The sequence below is a fragment of the Mandrillus leucophaeus genome, unplaced genomic scaffold (genome assembly GCF_000951045.1).
Source record: "Mandrillus leucophaeus isolate KB7577 unplaced genomic scaffold, Mleu.le_1.0 Scaffold478, whole genome shotgun sequence".
NCBI lineage: Eukaryota > Metazoa > Chordata > Mammalia > Primates > Cercopithecidae > Mandrillus > Mandrillus leucophaeus.
In genome coordinates this window covers 1,368,249-1,391,383 of record NW_012105120.1, presented here as the reverse complement: position 1 = coordinate 1,391,383, position 23,135 = coordinate 1,368,249, and the positions used below count along the sequence as shown (strand labels likewise).

The window sequence follows — 23,135 nt, the reverse complement described above, 5'->3', positions numbered from 1 at the left end:
TTTTTCATATAATTTCTGTAATGCCAGTCTTCTAAGGGATAAAGAAATACAAAGAACAGTGACTGGACAGATTGAGTGGAGCTTTGAAAGCAATACAGAGTAGAAAGATAATAGAATATCTACTAGATAGACACATGAACACTTATTTTTATTGCAACACTATTTACAATAGCAAACTCTAGGAACCAACCCAAATGCCCATCAGTGATAGACTGGATAAAGAAAATGTGGCCCATATACACCGTGGAATACTATGCAGCCATAAAAAAGGATGAGTTCATGTCCTTTGCAGGGACATGGATGAAGCTAGAATCCGTCATTCTCAGTAAGCTAACACAGAAACAGAAAACCAAACACCACGTCATCACTCATAAGTGGGAGTTGAACAATGAGAACACAAGGACACAGGGAGGGGAACATCACACACCGGGGCCTGTTGGGGGGTGGGCGGCTATGGGAGGGATAGCATTAGGACAAATACCTAATGCATGTGGGGTTTAAAACCTGGATGTCGGGTTGGTGGGTGCAGCAAACCACCATGGCACATGTAAACCTATGTAACAAACCTGCACATTCTGCACATGTATCCCAGAACTTAAAGTAAAATAATAAAAAAAGAAAGATAATAGAATATTAGCCTGGTTAAGGCAAGATTTGTGTTTTTTAAAACATATATTCCCCATTAAAGATTACACAGGTACTTCTTAATGTTATTAACTTGGTTATGTATTAAGATGAACAGAAAGGCATTTCTATTATATGAATTTTTTTCTTATTCCTGTGTCTTTCAAAAAGAAAAAAGAAAATAAAACAAACAAATACACACTCAACTCTCCCCCAAAAAACCAAATGAAAAACAAGCAGTGCAATAATATTTCTCAAAAGATATGCGTGACATACTATCAGAAGGTCTGCCAACTCCAATCTATGCACTAGAAGTGCATTTAGAACTTTTATTCTTTGCTTCTTGTCTTTAATATTGTTGTAAATTCAATCCACTTCACTAGCATTACCTGCTAGCAACATTCCATCTTCACATTTGGATGGGTGTGAACTTATCCAGGTGATACATGTGCGATTTTTAATGGAAATTTTACTTCATTATTCTTAGAACTGGGTGTCAATTAGCAGCGATTCGCCTTCTTAACAAAGGAACAGGGTTTGCTGCCTGCCCAGCCATACAGTCCCCCGGGGGGCTTCCTAGTCTGGGCTGGGCTGCTGCAACATCATCACACTGTATTAGTTACAGCACACAGGTATGGAGGCAGGAGGAAAGGACTCACTGTGCAATTTTCCTGATACCCCATGAGGCCTGAGCACCTCAGGGTGGGTTAGCACTCATGGAAAATCAGTTTAAGATGGGAAATTTTCAAATATCTTTCCTTATTTTCTTTCCCACACACAAACAGAATAATGCATTTTAAGTAACAAAGAACACTTAAAAAGCAAAATAAAAACAAAAAGACACTTCTCCTTAAAAGCCACTATCTCCTTAAGATATTCCTTTTATATTAAATAAAGATACAAAGAGTAAAGGGTACTTAAAATCTCTCACAAAGATTGGAAATAAATTCTTCAAAAAGTGAATGCATACTATAGCACATACCCAGGATGTAACTCGTTATTATTGGGAAAAGAAAATGAGAGCACCATGGTACGATAATTCTGAATAAGAACAAGCTAATTGCATTAGGGCAGCTTTCAGAAAACAAGAATTTATTTTTTGTATGACAAATGTGCCTCAGTACAAAGTACACAAAGTATTTTCTGACTCTTACTGTGATATGCCTACTTTATTTCAAGTGAAATAAATGAATTTTTTAAAGGTTATGGAAATATGTGTATGCTTTAAAAAATTATTCCAGTAACATGTTGGGTATCTGGAATATCCATATATTGGAGGTCTTTGTTCTCAGTCTACAAGGAAAATTGCCAAATCCACTTCAGAGTGCCAAGTTTAAAAAGGTGTTGAAGAGAGCCTGCCCGATTACCTGAATTCCAATTTGGCTCATGATGAAAGGAAGAAAAATTACCTCGATGCATTTCAATGTTGCTTCTCCCCTTGCAATAGACCTTATTTAATATCTTATTACACTCAGAAAACAAAGCATATTCTAAGGAAGGAACTCACGACTCATGGCTCCCGTCTCTTGACAGAACGGCCTCTTTCAATTCTTTTGTCGATTTCATAGATTTCTAACAAGCAGAGAATTGTTTTTTAAATCTGATTTTTTTTATGCCAGCAGCACTATTTCCTCCTCTGTAAGTAGGACAGATTCATCCTATAAGCAACAATGGATGCTTCCCTGCTGAACTCGAGCATGACAGATTAAGCTTCGAGCAGACCAGTAAATGCCACCTCCCCACTTAACAAGGCTGTTCAGAGCCAGGCGTTTGGGGCCTCGCTGTATTTGTTCCTGGAACTACTGGCTGATGAGCCACTGCTGTCCGAGGCGGCCAAGCAGCCCTGACTGAGCGAGCTGTGTGAAGACCCGACAGAGGCCTGGCAGGGCTGAGGGGGCATGCCTCATTGCCAGTGCTTCCAGGCAAATTCCTTGCCTTCAAATTGTGCCCGCCTCAGGACAGTTGGCTTGTACAATGCCTGGCAGAAAGTAGACACTTTGCACATGTTGACTGAATATAAAAGAGAAAAATAGGGAGAGAAAAAAATCTGAGTTTAGAGATACCTTTCAGACCTTGCCGGATAAAATGCTGTATTTCTGGAAAAGTGGTTAGATGACACTGACTTGGAAGAACAACTAAGAGGTTAAAAAAAAAAAAAGTAGGACTAACAGTGAACAAGCTAATAAAACACATGGAAACAAAATTAATAGTGCTAGCCAAAATCTCTAATTGATCAATTATATTTCAAAATATCTTTTATTAGAAAAATGGCACTTGCAATATGTTTCTAAATGCCTTTTTAGAGCCAGTGTGTTGCATAAAGAAAAATACACCTGCATCCAGAATTATAATTTTAAGAACCATTATGTAGATTGCTGGGAGGTATCTTAAAATGCGATTCAATTTGCTCCTTAGATATTGCATATCAAACTATAAAAGCAAAGCTACATTGTTGGCTTTCTCCTTTTTTGGCACAGAAGTAGAATTGAGAATCTGCCTGTTGAAGTCAGAAACAGACTGAATCAAAAAATACAAAAGCATGAATGCACTGTTCTCACATTTATGTAATTGTTGGCTATTTTACTTGTTGAAATCTTAAATCTTTCACAACCACATGCGTATGTTTGTCATTTATCCCCTTTTCTCAGGTGCAAAGAAGGCTACCAAGGAGTCCGTTGTGATCAATTTCTGCCGAAAACTGATTCCATCTTATCGGATCCAAGTAGGTCAAGCATTTTTCTTCTCTCTAATAGGCAGCTCTTATTCTGAGCAATGGTTGTTAACTCAGCTGAAAGCTGTATTTCAGTCCTGTGTCTCTGAAATCTGCCAGAGACAGAAGCTGATGGCAGATGTTGATGTTCAAAGCATCCTCAGAGCTGGCTCTAGAGTCTAGGTCTTCTCCGACGATGAGGTCTGGCTTCCGGATTCCACCTTGAATCCCTCCTGGGAACCCCCAACAACCCGGGACTCCTTAGCTCTCCCTCTGCCCACCTAGTTTCAAAAGCGGGGATCTAGAAAAATAAAAGAACTTATTATTTACTTGAAATAATGTTGTGGAAACTACAGTATTATACTGCTTCTTACGCTTTGGTTGTTAATTTAAGATAGTGTTAAACCATACCTTACTAAAGTAAGAAAACGTGTACAAAATCATGTAAGAAGTTTTCAGGCAGACTTTGAAAACTCTCTTTTTGGCAACACTATTTGCATATTGGTGATTACTGTCCTAAGGACAAGTTATTTTTTCTCCATTCGTGGAAAAAGACAATTTGCAGATTAAAAAATATAGCTAGTCATTAGTTTCTGTTTGTATATGAATAAAAGTAACCTTTTATGCCTAAACGCCCATTCTAGTCAAATGTGAAATGTTTATCTTTAAAGAATTCTCTGCTCTTTCAATAGCTGCTAGAATTGAATCATTACTAAGAAAAGGGGATTTTTACTGAATCACCTGTTTAGTTTGGTGAGGATAATGATAGGCATTTTGCAATTGTAAAGGCCAGGTTATGGTTTTCTGAATATCATACATACGTAACACAGACTTCAGCAAAATATTTTGTACTGATTACAGACAGAGGTCGCCCTGCCTGTGTCTGTGCATTTTGCTGCATAATGAACGTGTCTAGCCATCTTCCAACATCCTTTCAAAATGCATATTTTCATTTTCCCCTGAATTTCTAGCTACATTTACTCAAGTAAATGCACAGTTATTTGAAAGAAAAAGGTTTTGTTTAATTTAATTCTATTTTATCTTGACAAAGCAATTCACCATACAGTAATTACTCTTTCTTTGCAAATTTAGCTTTCCTTGAGAAAAGTGAAGGTTGCCACAGGGATATCTCTGTTTCCTGAAATGTGAGGCACAGTTCTCTAGGAATTACCCAGAGAGGATGGTGTTACTGGAGTTTTTTGTATCTTATTTATCAAGTGATTTGGACCATTTCCTTCCTTCCTCCCTCCCTCCCTTCCTTCCTTTTTTGCTTTCTTTTCACATATGGATGTGGAATAGCTATTGAGTACAGGTTACAAAGGGCAAGGCCTTGTGCATGGTACAAAGTGGGTAAAAAAATCTCTTTAAACAATCTAATCAAATTTTACCATCCATTTAGATATCATAGTTCATCACTGCAAGAGTGGAGAATGTGTCCACCATAATGACTGTTCTCTCCTCATAGAACCAAATGGTCCCATGGTTACAGTCACTATCCCTGAAAAACTATTTCTATTAAAATTATAGCTATGTGAGCCAGGTACGGTGGTTCAGGCCTATAAACCCAGCACTTTGGGAGGCAGAGATGCTTGAGGTCAAGAGTTTGAGACCAGCCTGGCCAAAATGGTGAAACCCTGTCTCTACTAAAAATACAAAAATTAGCCTGATTTGATGACAGGCGCCTGTAGTCTCAGCTACCTCAGGAGGCTGAGGCAGGAGAATCGCTTGAATCCAGGAGGCAAGGTTACAGTGAGCCGAGATCATGCCACTATACTCCAGCCTGGGTGACAGAGCAAGACTCTGTCTAAAAAAAATAAAATAAAATAAAAAATAAAAAGTATAGCTCTCTGAAATGTTTCTATTAAGTGAAATTGCAAGATAGAAAATTATTTCTATATAAAATTGCAAAAGGAACATACTTTGGCCCAAATGTAGAAAAGAAATACATTAAAATGTTGAAAGGGTGTGGAATTTTATGAAATTGTTTTCTATTTCTCCAGTTTTCTGTAAAGTGGTATATCATCATTATGAGTCAAAATGCCCGAATTCTTTGAAATTTAAAAAGAAGGAATAAGCACAGAGAACCCATGGATGAGTGCTTGAGACACAGCTTAAATGGAAAAGCATTATATCTTCCATTCATCCATGCACACATGCATTTCTTTAGGTAATCATTAATTCATTTCATCAGTGTTTTCTGAGCATCCATCAAGATCCACCTAATCGGTCAGGCTCTGTTAATACAAAGATGTGCAAACAGGATTTAGGCTCTGAGGACCCTGCATATTGGTGAGGGGGAAAACATGTGGCTATATAAACATGGGGATGAATTTGGTGTAATATTTACCCCTTTCTGACGTTAGCAGATTTGATTTGGCTCCCAGGCCTCAGGCTTTCACCTGAGCAGTGGTAACAATAATAACTTATAAGCATTATTGTTATCATATAGAAGAACAGAGTCAATGCCAGATAATGTCAGCCCACTTCCATTATTCATCACTATAATCATTACTAATATGTGTTTAAATGATACATGTGCCAGGCACTGTGCCAAAGGCTTTACATGAATTATTTTATTAAACCCTCACCATCACAGTTTGGTAAGGAGAGTGCTGACAATTGCCCACACTTTATAGTTGAGGAAATTAGACCTCAGGGATGCTAAGTAAACTTGCTCAAGGTCATACAGCTAGTTAATGCTAGAGTTTAACTTCCATTTCAAATGACTCCAGGACCTGAGCTCCCAACTGCAGGGCACTTTCCTCCCTCCCCTAGAACCCTCCCTTCTCCAGTTATTTTCAACAGGACATTTATCACTCTAAATTCCATTGACTGAAACTCAATGACCTGCGGCAAACATTATTCTAAGGAGCAATATTTGCACAATTTTCATATCTTAATGCAGCAACTTGAGCTTCCATAGAGATTTAAATCCCTAATGAAATTTCCTTGTCAAAATTCTTGCTGAAGGATTGTTTAATTTGCTGCTCATGATATCTTCGGAATGACTGTATGCTCAGGAAATAAGCTTCCACTCAACACCCTCCCTCCATTTTTTCTCTTCTGTCTCCTCTCTTCTCTGCATTCTGTCTTCCTTCCTTCCTCCCTCTCTCCCCGTCTATCCAATGCATACTTTTCCTGAGTGAAATCCCTGTTATCAGCGGATGAGAAACCCCTGCTCTTTTATTCTCTTCCAGGCGATGCAAAGTTGGCCAGTGTATCTTTTACATTAAATTTTAAAAACAAAATAAAATCTTGAATGACCTATATTGAGGAAAATGGTGCAAGGATGTCACTGTGAGAGCCTTAATGGCTTAAGTGTCTTAGACATGGTTCAGAGCTGGGTCCTCAGACTATTTCAAAAACTCATCCCCTCTGTTCTCTTTTCAATCCCAAGAACCTATAGCTAACTCCATTCAGGAACACATGTTTACCTATGAATATCAATCTTATAAAGTGCTTCAATGACAGTTTTTGTAAAAATATCTAATGCATCAATCTGTCAGATTAATCAAACCCTCCTATAGATTCAATATACCACAAGTCGCCTTCAGATCATGAGGCTGAATAGCAAGCAGGGATTCAGAAGGAACATAGTGAGTGACTCAGATTTTGGTCAGCGTCAAGAGGAAGGGACCTTCTGTGGAGGAGCCAGCATCAGCTAATGTGGCATTCTTGAAAGGCATGTTTCTGGCCCCTGCCTCCCATGCTGCCAGCGCACTGAGGGATAGCAGCAGTAAGCTTCCCAGAAGCTGACTTGTAGACTCCTGCCCTGGTTTTCCTTCCTTACTACCCATTCCCACCCAGGGTAGTGACCATCCTCAGCCTTGAAGCAGAGTTAGATGGAGCTGAACTATGTGTCCGTCAGAACTGTGAGCCAGCCAAGGTTTTTCTCCATCTCCCCTCTCATGAACACATGCCAAGCTGAGTTCCCGTCAAGATCCTGACATAATCACCAGTCAATGGAAGCGTGGGGGATGCTTCAGAGAGCAGACTCAGAACAGGATCAAAGAATGGGGTGGGGTAGAGAAGTTGCCCATTGGAAGCAAGGGCACGTCTCCTCACACACAGCTGGAGGCAGCTGTCTCTACACCACCCTGTGCCTTTCTCTCCCTGTCAGAATCCAGTACATGGCTTCTTCCTGGCTGTGACGGCAGGCTCGAGTCTGCAGGCTCAAGCTCTGGCATGCAGTGTATACAGCTTAAACACCTGGAGTCATCTAGCCCCTCCGTGGAAGGAAGGAGCATCACTTCCATCACGCGTTCATATGTGCTGACTTAGATTCACACTTTGCTTCTTTGCTTCTTAGAACCAGGCTCTGTTCTCACAGCATCTGGAAAGATGCCAGGATCCTGGTCTGGATGTGATTCAGAGGAAGACTAGTGAAAAAGATACAGATACAGGTTTAGACTTCCCATCAGCCCAAACTGGGTTTGTGTGCCTCAGCTTTCCAGGAAGAACCACTTCACAAGTCCATAAAGAAAAGAAAAAAACAATCTTCTATAGAATGTGGTTCTAGCCCCAGAGAGGGCGCCAGGTAGGAAAATAAATTTATAAACACAGCCGTGCTTCCAAATGGCCTGCAGAGACAACCAAATCATGCCCAAGCTTGGTCTCCTTCCTCATGTTCCCAGGGATTGTCACTCCCAGTGCCTAGACCATCAGGCTCAGAGCAAAGTGGTACTCCTTTGCCATATGTGTCACAGTGAAGGAAAAAATAATTGAGAACAGCCTGGAAATGCCAATGTAGGGCCAGGAGCCTGGGCAGGCATTTGCTAAGCAGATATAAGGAGATTTTCCTGAAGATTATTAACAGGAAGTTTTCCCCCAAAAGACCCATGTTCTGCACTCTTGCCTTTCTCAATCATATTTAATATATAGGAACATGTGTTCTGTGTATCAACAATTAGGTGAAAGGGTGAAACAAAAGGTGCTCTGAATTGGAAGTCAAAGGGTTTTGCTTCTAATTCTGTGACCACCTGATCTTTGTGGTGTGGTCTTTGGAAAATCACAGTTTATTTGGACCTTGGTTTCTTTATCTGTAGAACAATTCCATGGGCATCCAGCTTAAAGAAAGTGAGGGCCCAAGTAGAGCAGGCTGTCCTCGCAAGCCATTCAGAAGGGGAGTTCAGTGCACCACCGAAATAGTGGATTTCTTCACTCACTCATTCATTCATTTCCCCAGATAATTAAGCACATGTAACGTATACAATGCTTTGGATACAAACAATAATAACCACAAATCCTGTTGTCTTAATCCATTTGGGATGCTATGAAAAAATACCATTAACTGGATGGCTTATAAACAACAAATTTATTTCTCACTGTTGTGCATGCTAGGAAGTCAAGATCAAGGCGCTGACAGATTCAGTGTCTGCTGTGGGCAATTTTCTGATAGAGGGTGCATTCTCTATGTCCTTATATTGTGGAAGGCATGACACGACTCTCTGCACCTCTTTTGGAAAGGCTTGAATCCTATTCATGAGGATTTCTTCTTTCTGATGTATCACCTCCCAAAGGCACTGCCTCTTACCAGCACCACATTAAGGATTAGATTTCCACATAAGAATTTTTGTGGGACACAAATTTTCAGACCATAGCATCTACCATCAGTAAACTCATAGTGTAGTTAGCTGTGCTTATTGACATTGAATTACAGACTAGAAAGGATGTAATGTCTGCAAGGTATTGAAATGTTTTCTTCCTTCACTCATTCAAAATCTTATTAATAATTTGACATTGGACAAGTTGCGTAACATTAATAAACCCTGGCTTTCTTATTTATAAATTAAGATATTCTAATCTGTAACATATATAGCTGTTGCTAGGATGAAATAAAATACTCCATTCAGAGCATGTTGTGCTTGGCACATTGTGAGAGCTCAATAAATATTATCTATTATCATCATTATTATTTTTGTTGTTTCAACTGTCACCTTGATTACTACACAGTGTACAAGGCACTGAGACAGGTGCTACCGGGAATTAAAAAGCGTGCAGCCTATTACCTGGCCTCGAATATCTCCAGTTGTACTGAGGAAATAAAAATGCACAAAGAAGCACAAATAAGGACACACACAAAAGACATGACTGCTAAGGAAATCTAAAAATGGAGGGGCAATGAAAGTTCACATAAAGTGGAGGGAGAGATCTGGGTTACTCAGGAAAGGATTTCTCTAGGAGAGAAGATTATAGTGAGCTATTCACACAGGATGTGTTTCTGTGAACTGTTGTACAACCTGCACACTGCCCAACTTCACTGCACATTGCCCAACTTCACTGGTATCATTTATGCTAGAGTGTGAAGAACCTTCTGTAGAGGGGTGCAACTTGATCCTGGGAAGGACATTTCCATGAATAAATTTGATAGATAAAAAACAGATTCTTGAGGACACAAAGCAGAAACTAATTATCACTTTCCCCCGGTCTATTAATCCATACAGATGAAAGGGTATAACTTTCAGACTGGAATCTGCTGGGAATACTTAAGTCTGCTAAGCTACTCTGCCTTCCAGGAGCCATAAAAACATTGTTAGCAGAATGGATTTATATGTAAAATCTGTTACTCTTGTTACCGTTTTTCTGGCTTGGCGTGACAAGGAGAAACAGAGAATTATCTGATTTTGACCATGTCACCTTGAATCTCACAAAACCCATTAATTCTGTCAGGTTGTGGCATTTTTATATATTTGATTGCTAAATCTTCAAGTCTTCCCTTTTAAATTATATGAACACCAATCTTTTACCAATCATGTATGCAAACACATGATTTCTAGATACTAGGAAAATAATTGTATTTACAAGAAAGGAAAAATTTCCTATGGGTACACGATTCAGAGATAACCACTGATAATCAGTTCGTGCATACTACTCCAAATATTTTCTGCTTTTTCTGTGGCATACATATGTATTCATTTTTATTTGTTTGTTTGGTTTTTAGAGGCAGGGTCTTGCTCTGTCACCCAGGCTGGAGTGCAATGGCATGATCTTGGCTCACTGTAGCCTCAACTTTCTGGGCTCAAGTGATCCTCTTGCCTCAGCCTCCCAAGTAGCTGGGACTACAATTGCCTGCCACCACACTCAGCTACTTAAAAAAAAAAAAAAAATTATAAAGATGGGATCTTGCTATGTTGCCCAGGCTGGTCTTGAACTACTGGCCTCAGGAGAGCCTCCCATCTCAGTCTCCCAAAGTGCTGGGATTGCAGGCTTGAGCCACTGCGCCAGACTTGTATTTGGTTTTAACCATTACGTCGAAAGCAGGCCTCATAGGGCCAGAGGGAAGCACACCTGCCCTTGCCTCTCTCAGCTCTAGTGTTTGAGTCTGTCTGCTCAGCTTGCTAACAGCAGCTTCCTTGTTGGCCCTGGCTCACTGGGGGTCCACTCTACCCACTCTACCCGGGAAGATGGATTGTTCTGCCCTCCCAGGGAGCCTGTTGCGCAGGTCTGAAGGCAGCTCTCAACTGGTTCTTGGTTCTCCTGTGTGGTCCACAGCTAGTCCACAGGACGTGCTCACTATGTTGTCTCATCGTGCCCTGGGAGAGCTGGTCATTCAGGAGCCTGTGTCACCAGACCGTCAGGATCAAAGATGACAGTTCCTCTGTCTCATCTCTCCTCTGTCCTTTCTATAGTTTCAAAGTCAGAGAGGGAGATCAAGTGTTACGGAATGGTTCTAGATTATCTAATTATTTCCTTTAGAAATTCCGCATGTGGTGATTTGTCTCACACTTCATTATCTGTTATTCATTATATTGACACCTTAATCAAATCTGAGGTACCAGAAATTAAATATTCATATCTTATTACACAATATACTCATTTGCCTTACAAAATTAGGATTGGCTGGGTGCTCATGCTTGTAATCTCGGCACTTTGGGAAACCATGGTATGAGTATTCCTTGAGCCCAGGAGTTGAATATCAGCCTGGGAAGCATAGGAAGACCTTGTTTCTAGAAAAAAAAAAAAAAAAGAAAGAAAAAGAAAAAGTAGCCAGGCACGGAGGTGTGCACCTGTAGTCCCAGCTACTTGGGAGGCTGAAACTGGAGGATCACTTGAGCTCAGGAGCTCCAGGCTGCTGTGAGCTGTGATTGTGCTACTGCACTCCAGCCTGGGTGATGCAGTGAGACTCTCTCAATTAACAAAAAAATTAAAAAGAGGAACACCACCAGGTTTATATTATCTGTATTTTGTAACTTCTACTTCCCACTCAATATATTGTGAGCTTTTTCCCACAGCGTTTTCATAATTTTATATTCTTTTAAACAATTATTTTAAAGGTTATGCTATTATAAGGATTTCACATAAATTATCTTACCAGTCATCTATGAAGGGCCGTTTAGTGGGTTTCCAATTTTGCCTGATTACAGTGATTAACAACCATTATGCATAAGTCTCTGTACCTTGATGTCCAAATGACTTCTTGAGGATAAATTTCTAGATTTTGATATATTTTGATAACTTTTCCTCCAGAAAGATTATATCAGTTTACATTTCCATGAGTGAACAGTAAAATTGATTTTACTTTTTTCTTTACCAGCACTGGATAGTATTGTTTTAATTGCTACTTGTACAAGGAAAATTATATACCACTAATATTTTATATTGCACCTTGATTGCCAGCAATATTGAATCCTTTTTTCACTTGTATATTGGTCAGTTTCATTTCTACCTTTATGAATTTTTAATTATTTTCCTTTGCTTACTTTGAAATACTGTAATATTTCAGTCTTATTTAAAAGAGTTTGCTATTTTGAGGATGATAAACTATTCACTATCATATAATTTTTCCAGATTGCTCTTTGATTTATTATTTATGGTATTTTTTAAAGCAAACAAAAGTTTTGCCTTTTATGGAGTCAAACCTATTAGTTATTTTTTAAAAAGTAGTTCATATGAGCTAATGCTACCCTTAGCCTAAGAATGAAATGAATTAATAGTAATTAAGCTATTCAATTTTATTATATTTCTATCTGAAATTTATATTAGTGTGTAGTTTTATATGAAGAGTAATATGTTTAAAAATACATTTAGTTTTTCCAACAGAAGTTATTGAATAGTCTGACATTCCTTCATGATTTATAAAGATAAATTAATTATATAATCTATAATTGCACGTATTTGGTGCTGCCTGTGGACTTTCTACTCTGCAGATAGGGGTAACACCATGAGAGTATTTAATTTTAAGAGAATTGTAGTTTACATTTGGTAATATTATTTCCTGAAGTTAAAAATCTACAATTGGTTAAATATGATTCAACCATATATTGATTTGAACTTGATTACATATGCATTTTAGAATCATATGCTTTGAAAAACAACCAATACATGATATTAAATACAATATAGGATTCAAAACAATATGTATGGTATGACTAGGGTGACCATATAACTTATCTAAACTGGGATATTTGGAGAGTGAAAAGCAGAGCTATGAATAATTACACTGGAATAAAAAATATGAGGCAGAACTATACACTCACCCAAATTTGTAACGTAAGCATGTGTATACTTAACTATACAGGCTTAAAAAAAACTTGAAGGCAATGTATTGCAAAATATGGTAGGATTGCACAATTTTTTCAATATCTTTTGTGTATTCTCCCAATTTTCTGCAACACATTTGTATTGTATATAATCTATTATTATATTATTTATTTTTAATTATTATTTTAAATTTAATAAATATTAAAAGAATGACAATAACGACAAATGCTTTTTTGATGATTACTGCCAGGGATTGATCTAAGGTCTTAACAGATAATCCTCACACAGTTTTGTAAGGTAGATGAAATCAATTCCCACTTTAATGTGTGGAAACTGAGAAAAATAATGTAAATAAATAAATACATAAATAAATAAAATAATTTGCCCAAGGATACACACGTAGTCAATGGAAGCACTGAAATTTTAAACCCACTGGGTATACAGTCTAAAAAAAAGAACATGGAGAAACAGTTACAAACATTGAGAGAATTGCTTTCCCATGGAGTTATAATTATGATTCCTCACATTGCTTCTCTTCTTTTGAGCATCATTATTTTTGATGTGACTTTTCATACTGTTCTGCTGTATTAGGAATTGTGGTGTCTTCTAACAAATTGTAATATGGGTTCCTGTGTAAAACTTGCAGACTTTGAGAGAGGAGGATTTTATTTAGTTTTATCTTGACAGTCGCAACTTCAGTTGCGGTTGGAGTAAGGAAGGCTTTACTGAAAGCCACCTTGCTGAGACATGCCCTGAGGTGAAGCTCTGTGTTCATCTGGTAAGCAGGAATTTACTGTTTTTGTTCATTTGGTAAGTAGGAATTTTCTCCACTCTGCTCGCTCATACCATGACTCCCCAGAGAAAAAATCCTAGCAGTCTTTCTGGTCTCCGCTAATAGGGCACCTACAGCTGAGGTTGGTGTCAGGTGGGTGTCTCGTGGCCATGGCTACCTGCTCAAGAAGGTGTAAAGCCCAGGACAAACGCCTGAATGTCACCACTGTCCCCACCCTCTGCTACCTTTGCCCTCATCCTCTCCATTTGAGCAATCTTAATAGGGTTCTTATCGCTTCTGTAAGGTGTTTGGAGCCTGGTTCTGCTCAAGTCTCCATACAGTTTAATTTGATATACAAGTTTTTGTAGTGTATTTCTACCTTCACTGTATTTGGCCTGTCACTTACATGTGTGGATGGTGTCTCCTTCTGAGATTGATCTATTGATGTATCTCCCCCTCCACATCCCATATTCATAGTTTATTTTTTTTTCCATGGAAAGCATATACAGGGACAGTCTTTTGTGAGTATTCCAATGGCCTTTTTAACTAGAAGTTTCCAAAGGGTTCAATTCTGAGTGAGTAGAAGGAAGCATTTGAAAAACAAACAAACAAAAAAAAGGATGGAAAATGTGGCCAAGACTACCTGAAGATTAAAAGCAAAGAACCGATAACCACAAAATCCAATTAGCCCTCAATCAAAAGGGTTCAGCACATTGGAGATTACTTTCATTCTTCCATCCATAGCTTTCTGTGCTTCTTTCTCATAGTCCACTTTGGATAAATGTCAATCACATCTAATAGCATCACATGTATCACTAGATAGACATAACCACTTTCTGCAAAATTCAGAAAAAAACCATAATCATTTTCAACTCTGTTAATTAGATTTTCCTAAATGAATCTATTTATTTACATTCTATGCCCAAGAGCTACATTGTGAAGATAAATAGCAGAATACCTGTTTCTTTTGATGGTGTTTTACATGACATTGATGCTAGGAGACGACCAACACAGTGCTGTACCAAGCCACACGCCCACCATCCTCCTTTGCCTGAGAGAGCTATTTTCGTAGAATATGATAGAGCAATTTCACCAATGTGTGACTGACATGCAATGGAATGGTTTGAGCTATTATCATCTTTTTTTCTAATTTGGGACTACCAGCATTTCAGTTTTTAACATAGTTCTAAAAAGTTGGACACATAAATTATAAATAATATCTCATAATGCGGATTAAGAACGTGAGCACAGAGAAACAGAAAAACTGACTACATTGTTGACAGTAATCAGAGACACAGGGTTCTGAATTTTCGCTTAAGAGAAACATATCCTTAGGTCCTCTTAGTCCCATATTTCAAGTTCCAACAGAGTTTTTCATGGAATAAGGACTTAACTATATGCCAAATTTTGTGCTAGGCCTCTGTCTACATGTCCTTATTTATTATTTCTGAGTTATAGTAATTTTATGGTTGAGGCAACAGACATTCAGATAAATTAATTAACCTACAAAGATAATCAATTTGTAAGAATTTGAAATCAAATCTGCTGAGTCTACATTTTAGCCATCAAAGGGCTTTTTGATATGGGCCAATCAAATTTTCTTGTAATAGGAAACTTTTTAATATTTATTTTGCTTTATTTTTTCATGAGGGGTCAAGAACAAAACATTCTCCATCGTTTATTGAAATTAATATCTTCATTAAGTGTCATAACAAGTAGTATAATTAAAAATGTAATGAAATAGGTCAAAAAGATGGATGCATAATTAGTACAGTTTGGGGTAAAATCATTGCATTTAGCCAAGCAGTTCAAGGTACATAACCTAATTCTTGTACATGATAGGCACTTGACGAAACTGTGAACAATTAAAATGAATTTTTGACGATTTGTTTGATATGTGGATAAATTTTTGAGAACCAGCACTGGATCTTCTGAATTCCTGGCTCCCTCAGCTATTTTTAGTGTCTCCTTATGAATAGGTTGTCAGTGTTCAGTTATACTGGTTGGTGTCTCCACTGTCTCCATTTTCTTTGGAATCTTGAAAACGTTAATCCCTTCAGGGAAGCTTTGTTTGAGAATTAAGGTGGAATTGATCTGGCAGATAAACATTTGATTCCCACTGTGCTTTAAACCATGAGGAGGTTATCAAATTCTCAGTTTTTGCTGATTTCTTGTCTTCACAGAAAAGCTCTGTGATTATACCTGCAGGACATTTTAAAATATTGGGCATAACCCACTTAGTTGTCCAGGAACACACTCCAGACCCAATAGGAGTGTTTTGTGGATAATCTGTAAATGGTGTTCTTTAATTAAGAGTGAGCAATGGGGAATTTGTAAGTCAAATAAACATTCCTGTAGTGTAAGCCTATTCAGCTACAAGTAACATTTATTAATGAGCTATTCTAGTTCATGCAAGAAACCTTGCCAGGTACATGCACAAAAGTTCTGTCATTTAACTCTTACAAGATAAAGTAGCTATTACTATCCTCATTTTTGAGCTATGTCAATAACACTAGAAAAGGAAACCCTAGATGAAGAAAATCATTAAGACTTATTGTAAGATATAAGAAGAACTAAATTGAGAGATAGAGCATGACCTACCATAGAATACTTTTGTAAAATGGAATTGTTTCTTAAATATCTATCCCTATAGTTCCAAATACAATCCTCAGACTATGTCTTAAATGTTTTTGTTAGCTTGTTTGTTTGCTTTTGTGTATCTAATTATGGAACTTACTCAGCAGCTTGTTGAGGACAAGGACCATGCTGGATTTGGATTTGTTTACCACTACATCTCAGGTACCTTACATGCTTCCATTACATCAGGCACTCAGGTAATTTGGATTGAATGAGTGAAAGAGAGACTTGTTCAAGGTAACATGTTTTACTAGCTCCCATTTTAAATGTGGTTTTAGTACACCTACTTTAAAATTTATTTAGTATTCACCCAATGCCTATGACTTTGCTAAGTATTATGGATAATTAATAGAGTAACAGTATATTTTATTTTATTTTAAAATTCTATTTTAATTGAATTTAATTTTTAGGATAGTAATACATTCGCATGGTTCAGTATCAAACAGCATAAAAATGTTTACAATAAAAAGTCTTCTACCCTTATCCCCCATTCACCCAGTTCTTCTCAGATAGGCAATCAATGTTGTTAATTCCTCGTAAATCTTTATAAAACTACTGTATAAATGTATAAGTAAAATGAACAAAAATCCCTTATCTCTTTTTATATAAATAACAGCTCGTAATACATAGTGTTCCACATCTTCCTTTTTCATCTAGCAATGATCCAGCTCTTTCATCTAAAATGATCTTCAAGATCATTTTATTTCGGTTCATATAGAACATTCTGATTCTTTTTATAATTGCATACAATTCCATTCATTGCATGTAGCATAATATGGCTGCTATGGTCTGTATGTTTGTGTTCCCACCAAAAATTCATATGTTGAAACATAATTACCAATGTGATTACTTTAAGAAGTAGATTAGATAATCAGAGTGAAGTCCTCATGAATGGAATTAATGACCTTAAAGAGGCCCAAGAGCTGCCTTGCTTCTTCCATCATGTGAGGACACAGCAAGAAGATCCAATATAAATGCAAGACCCTTTACCCACCAGCACTTTGATCTTGGATTTCCCAGCCTTTAGAACCATAATAAATAGATTTCTGTTACCTATAAATGACCCTATTTATGGTGTTTTGTTACAGCAATCCAAAGGGATTCAGAAAATGAGGTAACGACCCATCTGTGAATTCGCATTTAGTTTATTTGCTGTTTAAATTATGCTACTTGAAGTAGTATGTAGAATAAATTTCTAAAGTGGAAAATTTGGGGAAAATATATGTACCTTTATAGAGCTTTGGGTTCTCCTCATTATCATCCTGCTAGAATGGTACCAATTTAAAATCTTAAATCCTCTGTTTTCCAAAGTCTCTTTGACATGACGGTTTGTTTTATGAAACTATATTTGTCTTTGTTTAATCTTAGAAATGAAGTGTACTAACTCATTCATTTTTAAATTTAATTCTTTTTACGATGAGTGACATGAAAATATCTTTTTATATTTTAAAAGTTATTTATTTTTTCTTTCCTGTGAAGTCTCTTAATATTCCTCCCCAGTGTGTAATTCAGTTATTGGTGATTTTCTTATTGATTTGTAGGAGCTATTTTTATTTAAGGGAAATGAGGTCTTTGATTATGACATGGGATTGAAGTAGTTTTTTTTTTCTTTTGATCTTTGCATTTTGTCTTTGATTATGATAGTTCAAGCAAAACAGGAAACTTCTTTTTCCTTTATTTTTTTCCATTCATTCTTCTTTTCTCCCTCCCTCCTTCTTTCTTTCCTCTCTTCATTTCTTTGTTTTTCCTTCCTTATTTGTTTCTTTCTTTTATTCTTTTATTAGAATAATTGATTTTTTACCATTGTGGCAATTGGCTTTTGTTTAATACTTTAAAAAGTTCCACCAGGCAAGGTGGCTCACCCCTGTGATCCCAGCATTTTGGGAGGCTGAGGTCGGTGGATCACGAGGTCAGGAGATTGAGACCATCCTGACCAACATGGTGAAACCCTATCTCTATTAAAAATACAAAACTTAGCTGGGCGTGGTGGGACATGCCTCTAATGCCAGCTCCTTGGGAGGCTGAGACATGAGAATCGCTTGAGCCGGGGAGTCAGAGGTTGCAGTGAGCCGAGATCATGCCACTGCACTCCAACCTGGCGAAAGAGTGAGACTCCATCTCAAAAAAAAAAAGTTCCTTCTCATTCCAAATTTATTCACTATTTTTTCTATCAAAAAATTTTAGGTATGTAATCATTTCAGTATTTTATCCTTAAATCTTGAAAAGAGTCCAGCTTTCTTTTTTTCCTAGATGATTACACAGATTCCCAAGATCATTTAATTAATAATATTATCAGTAGCATATATGTCAGTATTAAATGGTATTTATGTATTAATAATGTCATATTCTTACAAATAAATGAAAACTTAAGATACATACTGAAATATTTCATATTTATTTGGTTCTATTTCTATTCTGTTCTAGGGATCCATATTTCGTACCTCATTATAATACTCTTAATTATTGGGGTTTTATTAAATATATTAAAACATATAAAAGAAGAGTATACCCTTCTTTAATTGTCTTCCATATCCCCCAAAATTCATATTTGAGTTTTATGAACTCATTTCTGCCTCACAAGTGATTAGTAATATATACTTAGGAATTCATTGTTACACTTAAAGATAGCTATGATGAAACACAAGTTAATGATGCAGAAGAAGCCAACCTACATAATGAGAGAAGATTAAAATAAGAAAGAAATGGGGGAAAAGAAAAAAAAAAAAGCAGATAAAGATTGCAACCCAAGTAACTGTCTTATTTTTTTTCATAGCCAGGAAAGAAAACTTACTCTCTTTTCCAAATGGCAAGTCTCAACTCCATTGAATTAGTTCTACCTTGAGATCCAAAGACCAGTCCTGTTGTGCTGTGTAGCTTTATGTGACTCCTAACATCCCTTAATCTTTCCATTTTGTGGGGTGCTTCATTATCTAAGGCAAATATATATTACTTGAACATAAAAAATTGTAACATTATGAGGGGTGACTCATTACCTGTGTGTAGTATCATGGTACCAGACATTACTAATATGTAATGAGCATGAGCAGAAAGACACCAGCACGTGTATGGCCATAGACTACTATGCTTTTAATTGTTTTGAGATTGAGTGGCTCAAGATCTAGGTGAATCAGCAAGATGAAAGAGGCTGAACACTGACATCTTCTTTGTGCTTTGTGAAAAGAAACAAATGATATCTCTGAGCTGCTTAGAAAAGAACTATACCTGGGATAGTGGTCAAGAGTGGGGAGATATATCTCAGGAGAGTCTCAGGTAGTTTGAGTTTTTCTTCCTGTTCCCTTCATAACAAACATGATTCACAGCAACCATTGTAGTATTATCAGTAAACAAGGCTCCTGTTTACATGGTGACCCGAGATAGACCCTGTAGCCAGACATATCTATCCTTCCTTGTTCCAAACACATAAATTTTACTATACTGCCTTTATAGTCACTACCATGTTCCTTCAATGGAGTTACTTGCTTCCTACAGTAATCTCATAGTAATTTGTATACTCTTCTCAAACAATCAACCTTAAAAGGATCTACCATTTGTTGGACACCTAATACTTCTTTTGAACACTTGATCTCATTTTATCTCAGCCTCTCTGCCCAAAAAGTCATTTAGATTGATATTACTGCTGTCATTTTGCAGGTTAGATGCTGAATCCTATTTCTAGATGAAGCTTAGTCCATAACTTCACTTCAGGCTGCATCAGGATAAGGGAGGGGAAGAATCTGAATCCCCTGGCTTCCATTGGGGTGGGGAGCTTCTACAGAGATAGGGAGAATTCTTTATACCAAAAAAAAATTGGGAAATATTCGGAAATAGGATTATCTGATAAGAAGGAGAAAACCATTCCACTGTAAATCTATTGATTAATCCACATACAAACAACAACAGGTTTTCTTGCACAGGAAAAACTGACACATATTTTACTTTACTTATGTCCTTAAGGACCTGATGATGGGCCTAGGTACACCATCTACTTCACATTTTTCTAATATTCCTGTTTAATGTCACAATCAAACAAGGAAAGGAACAGCTTTACTTGTTCCCTGTAAACCACATTGTCCCTCAATGATGCCAGCATCTTCCGCTGGCTCATATGGACCAATATTTCATACATGTGTTCTTGCACTTTGCAGTTGCACCCAGCATCTGCTTCATTTACAGTCTCAGGACTCACTCTGTAGGCATCTTTTTTTCTAAGCTGAAAATTTTCTTTTTTTTTTTCCTTTTTCTTTTACTCCTGTAAGAAAGCAGATGGTGGATCAGACCTCAGGCCAAAGTTCTCTCCAGATATGGGATATAATCCAAGCAGCCTGGGACCTGGGAACTCATTTTTACTCCTGTGAGCTCTTATCCATCATTCTGGACTTCAGCAGCTGCTCTTCAGCGTTTGTTTATTGTTTTCTGCAGAACTCCTTTCTCTTTGACAGAAAGCATGGCTACAGAAAATGTTCTGACTGATTCTTTTTAGGGTCAATCATGAATCACTTTATTCCAACAGCTTCCAATGGCAGGCAAATCCTTTCCCAGTTTTACATACTACTGTAAAATAATTCTCAAGGATAAATCTATGCTTTTCTTAACATATTCAAATTAAACTTTCCAGTCAGATAATATATTCTCCTTAATGTGCCCAATATATGTAGTTTGTAGTATACACTAACTGCAATCTACTGATTTATTTGATTGTGCACCTGAAATATACAAGTAGTATATTTCACAAGTAAGCACAAATTCTTCTTTTCAGAGTTGATAAAGGAATATATGGATCCTGTCTTCATGGAACTTATGCAGATGATAAGTAACACTGGTTACTATTTAATTTAAAAGTTGTACAAAGTACCAGGAAGTAAACGTCCAGAATGCAATAATGATACGTAACAGTGAAACAAACTGAACCTTGTTGGAGAGAAGGTTTTCAGGAATATATTCATTCAGTCATTCATTCAACACTTGCTGTGAACCAAGCCCTGTTCTTTATTTTTTCTTTTTTGGAAAAAAACTGGATATTTCATTGACTCTTCTGAACAAAGGTCGTTAATACAAAAGCACTTGTAAGTTGCTTTACCTGGAGAAAGTATTTTGGTTATTTTTATCTAGGTGAGGTTTTCTGGGCTCAAAAATCTTTTCCTAACAGGTCGATTTTAATAACAGTCCAAACTATTCCAAAAAAAAAAAAAAAAAAGAAAAAAACTATTTTCCTCTCTTCTTAAACAGAAACAATGGCATCCGGAGCTGAAAATCGCCTTCATTACATGAAAAGTTTGTGATGCACAGGATTTACTCTGGAGTATGAAAAGTGTGTCTTAGATTCACATAAAATGTGTTTATATTCACATAAAATGAGCAAAAAGCTATAGTCCTCTTCAGGAAGCGATTATCTGATGAAAATCTGCAAATATACTTCAATCTTTCTATGTACTGAAGAGTTTATGAAACCCTAACCACTGTTCTAAGTAGTTAGACGCTTTACCTCTTTTCGTACATGTGTTGGGTTGGAGAGTGATAGACTGAAAATAAATATGGAAATTACTGAATAAACTTATCAGACAGTGATAAGGTAATTCAGTAGAGAATGATTAGATTGCTACATTATTTTGAGTTTCACTGAAAAGAAATATTTAAACTGAGATCTGAATAACAAGAAAGAAAAGTTTTCAGGGGAGGACCATTCCAAAGGGGGAAAATATCCATGGAAAAGACTTTAAGACTGGGATAAACCTGATATACTCAAAACAAAACAAAACAAAATATACACACAAAATGTTAGAATGAATGATGCAATATATTGGATGATGGGGAATGTGATCATATCATTGTCATCCTAATCATGCCCCCTTTGAGAGTGAAAGGAGATGCTCTGTATAATAATAACTAGGCCACAAGCAGGCATGCAGCCCCATCTGGTTGTATAATTGAGAAACGAAAGTCTGCTAGAAGGAGAGACTCAATAAATATTTGTTGAAGTAAGGAATAATTGCTCTCACTCTAATGAAATTTTTAAAAATTTCTTAACAAATTGGTTTAATTAAATTTAGTTCTAGATTTATTTAAATTTTAAAATATTTTAATTTGGGCATTTTTGGCTTGATTTGGTCAGTATCTTTATTTTTAGAGCTCTAAATGGCTCCAAAATATTTTTTGTTCTCAGTCTTTCTCTATGTTAATACTATCAGTGAAGCCAACTTAGACAAATGTCCCATGTGAATTGCAATTATTTCACCTCAAATGGTTTGTCATACCCTAGTCAAAACAAAGCAGCTTTGATTTGCTGCAGTTGAGGTAGAAGAGAGATTGCTGAAGGTTACAAGCCTGATTCTGCTTTGATTGTGTCATTTGAGGTTGACCTTTATGCTCCAGTAACCACCCTGAATCTGTGTTTTTCCAAATGTCTGTAATGCTCAGTGTTGGGCATAGCCCTGGATGACACTTTCAGATGAGGAAGTCTGCTGAACATCTGGTTAAAAAGCAAGTTTTGGAGAGCATTTTAGGACTTAAAATTCAAAGTCAAAACAGTTTTCTGTATTATAAATGACCAGATCAGCATCTATAGATGTGTTTTTATGAGTAATAAAGTATAAGGGGAAAGACTTGCAGAGAGAAAAAGCTAGGAAGAGAAGTATGTCAATGAATACAAATTCTCTCATTTGATACGAAAATATAAAATTATGAATAAATGTATGACATCTCATTGTAAGATATGGTAAGACTCAATTTCCCCTGTTTATTCTCACTGAATATCTAGGAAACAAAAATTTTTACGACTTCAGTATTTTAGCAGGAAGATATCTAGTGACTACTGATTGTCTACCCCTTACCATCTCATCAGTGAAGGTCTTGGTCAGTAGTCTGTAGCTCTCCATTTTCTCCCCACTAAATATGTCTTACAATGAGTGGTCAGTG

At 36.9% G+C, this 23,135-nt stretch overlaps 1 protein-coding gene across 6 annotated transcripts in view; it reads left to right on the top strand.

Annotated features, from left to right (window-relative positions):
- Positions 1 to 23,135, top strand: part of NRG3 (neuregulin 3) — a 1,213,654-nt gene that overhangs the window by 921,923 nt on the left and 268,596 nt on the right. For all 6 annotated transcript variants that reach the window (XM_011995217.1, XM_011995216.1, XM_011995221.1 and 3 more), the window contains one exon: positions 3,273 to 3,346. In XM_011995217.1, the coding sequence (XP_011850607.1) occupies positions 3,273 to 3,346 (74 nt within the window). The remainder of the gene's footprint in view (positions 1 to 3,272; positions 3,347 to 23,135) is intronic.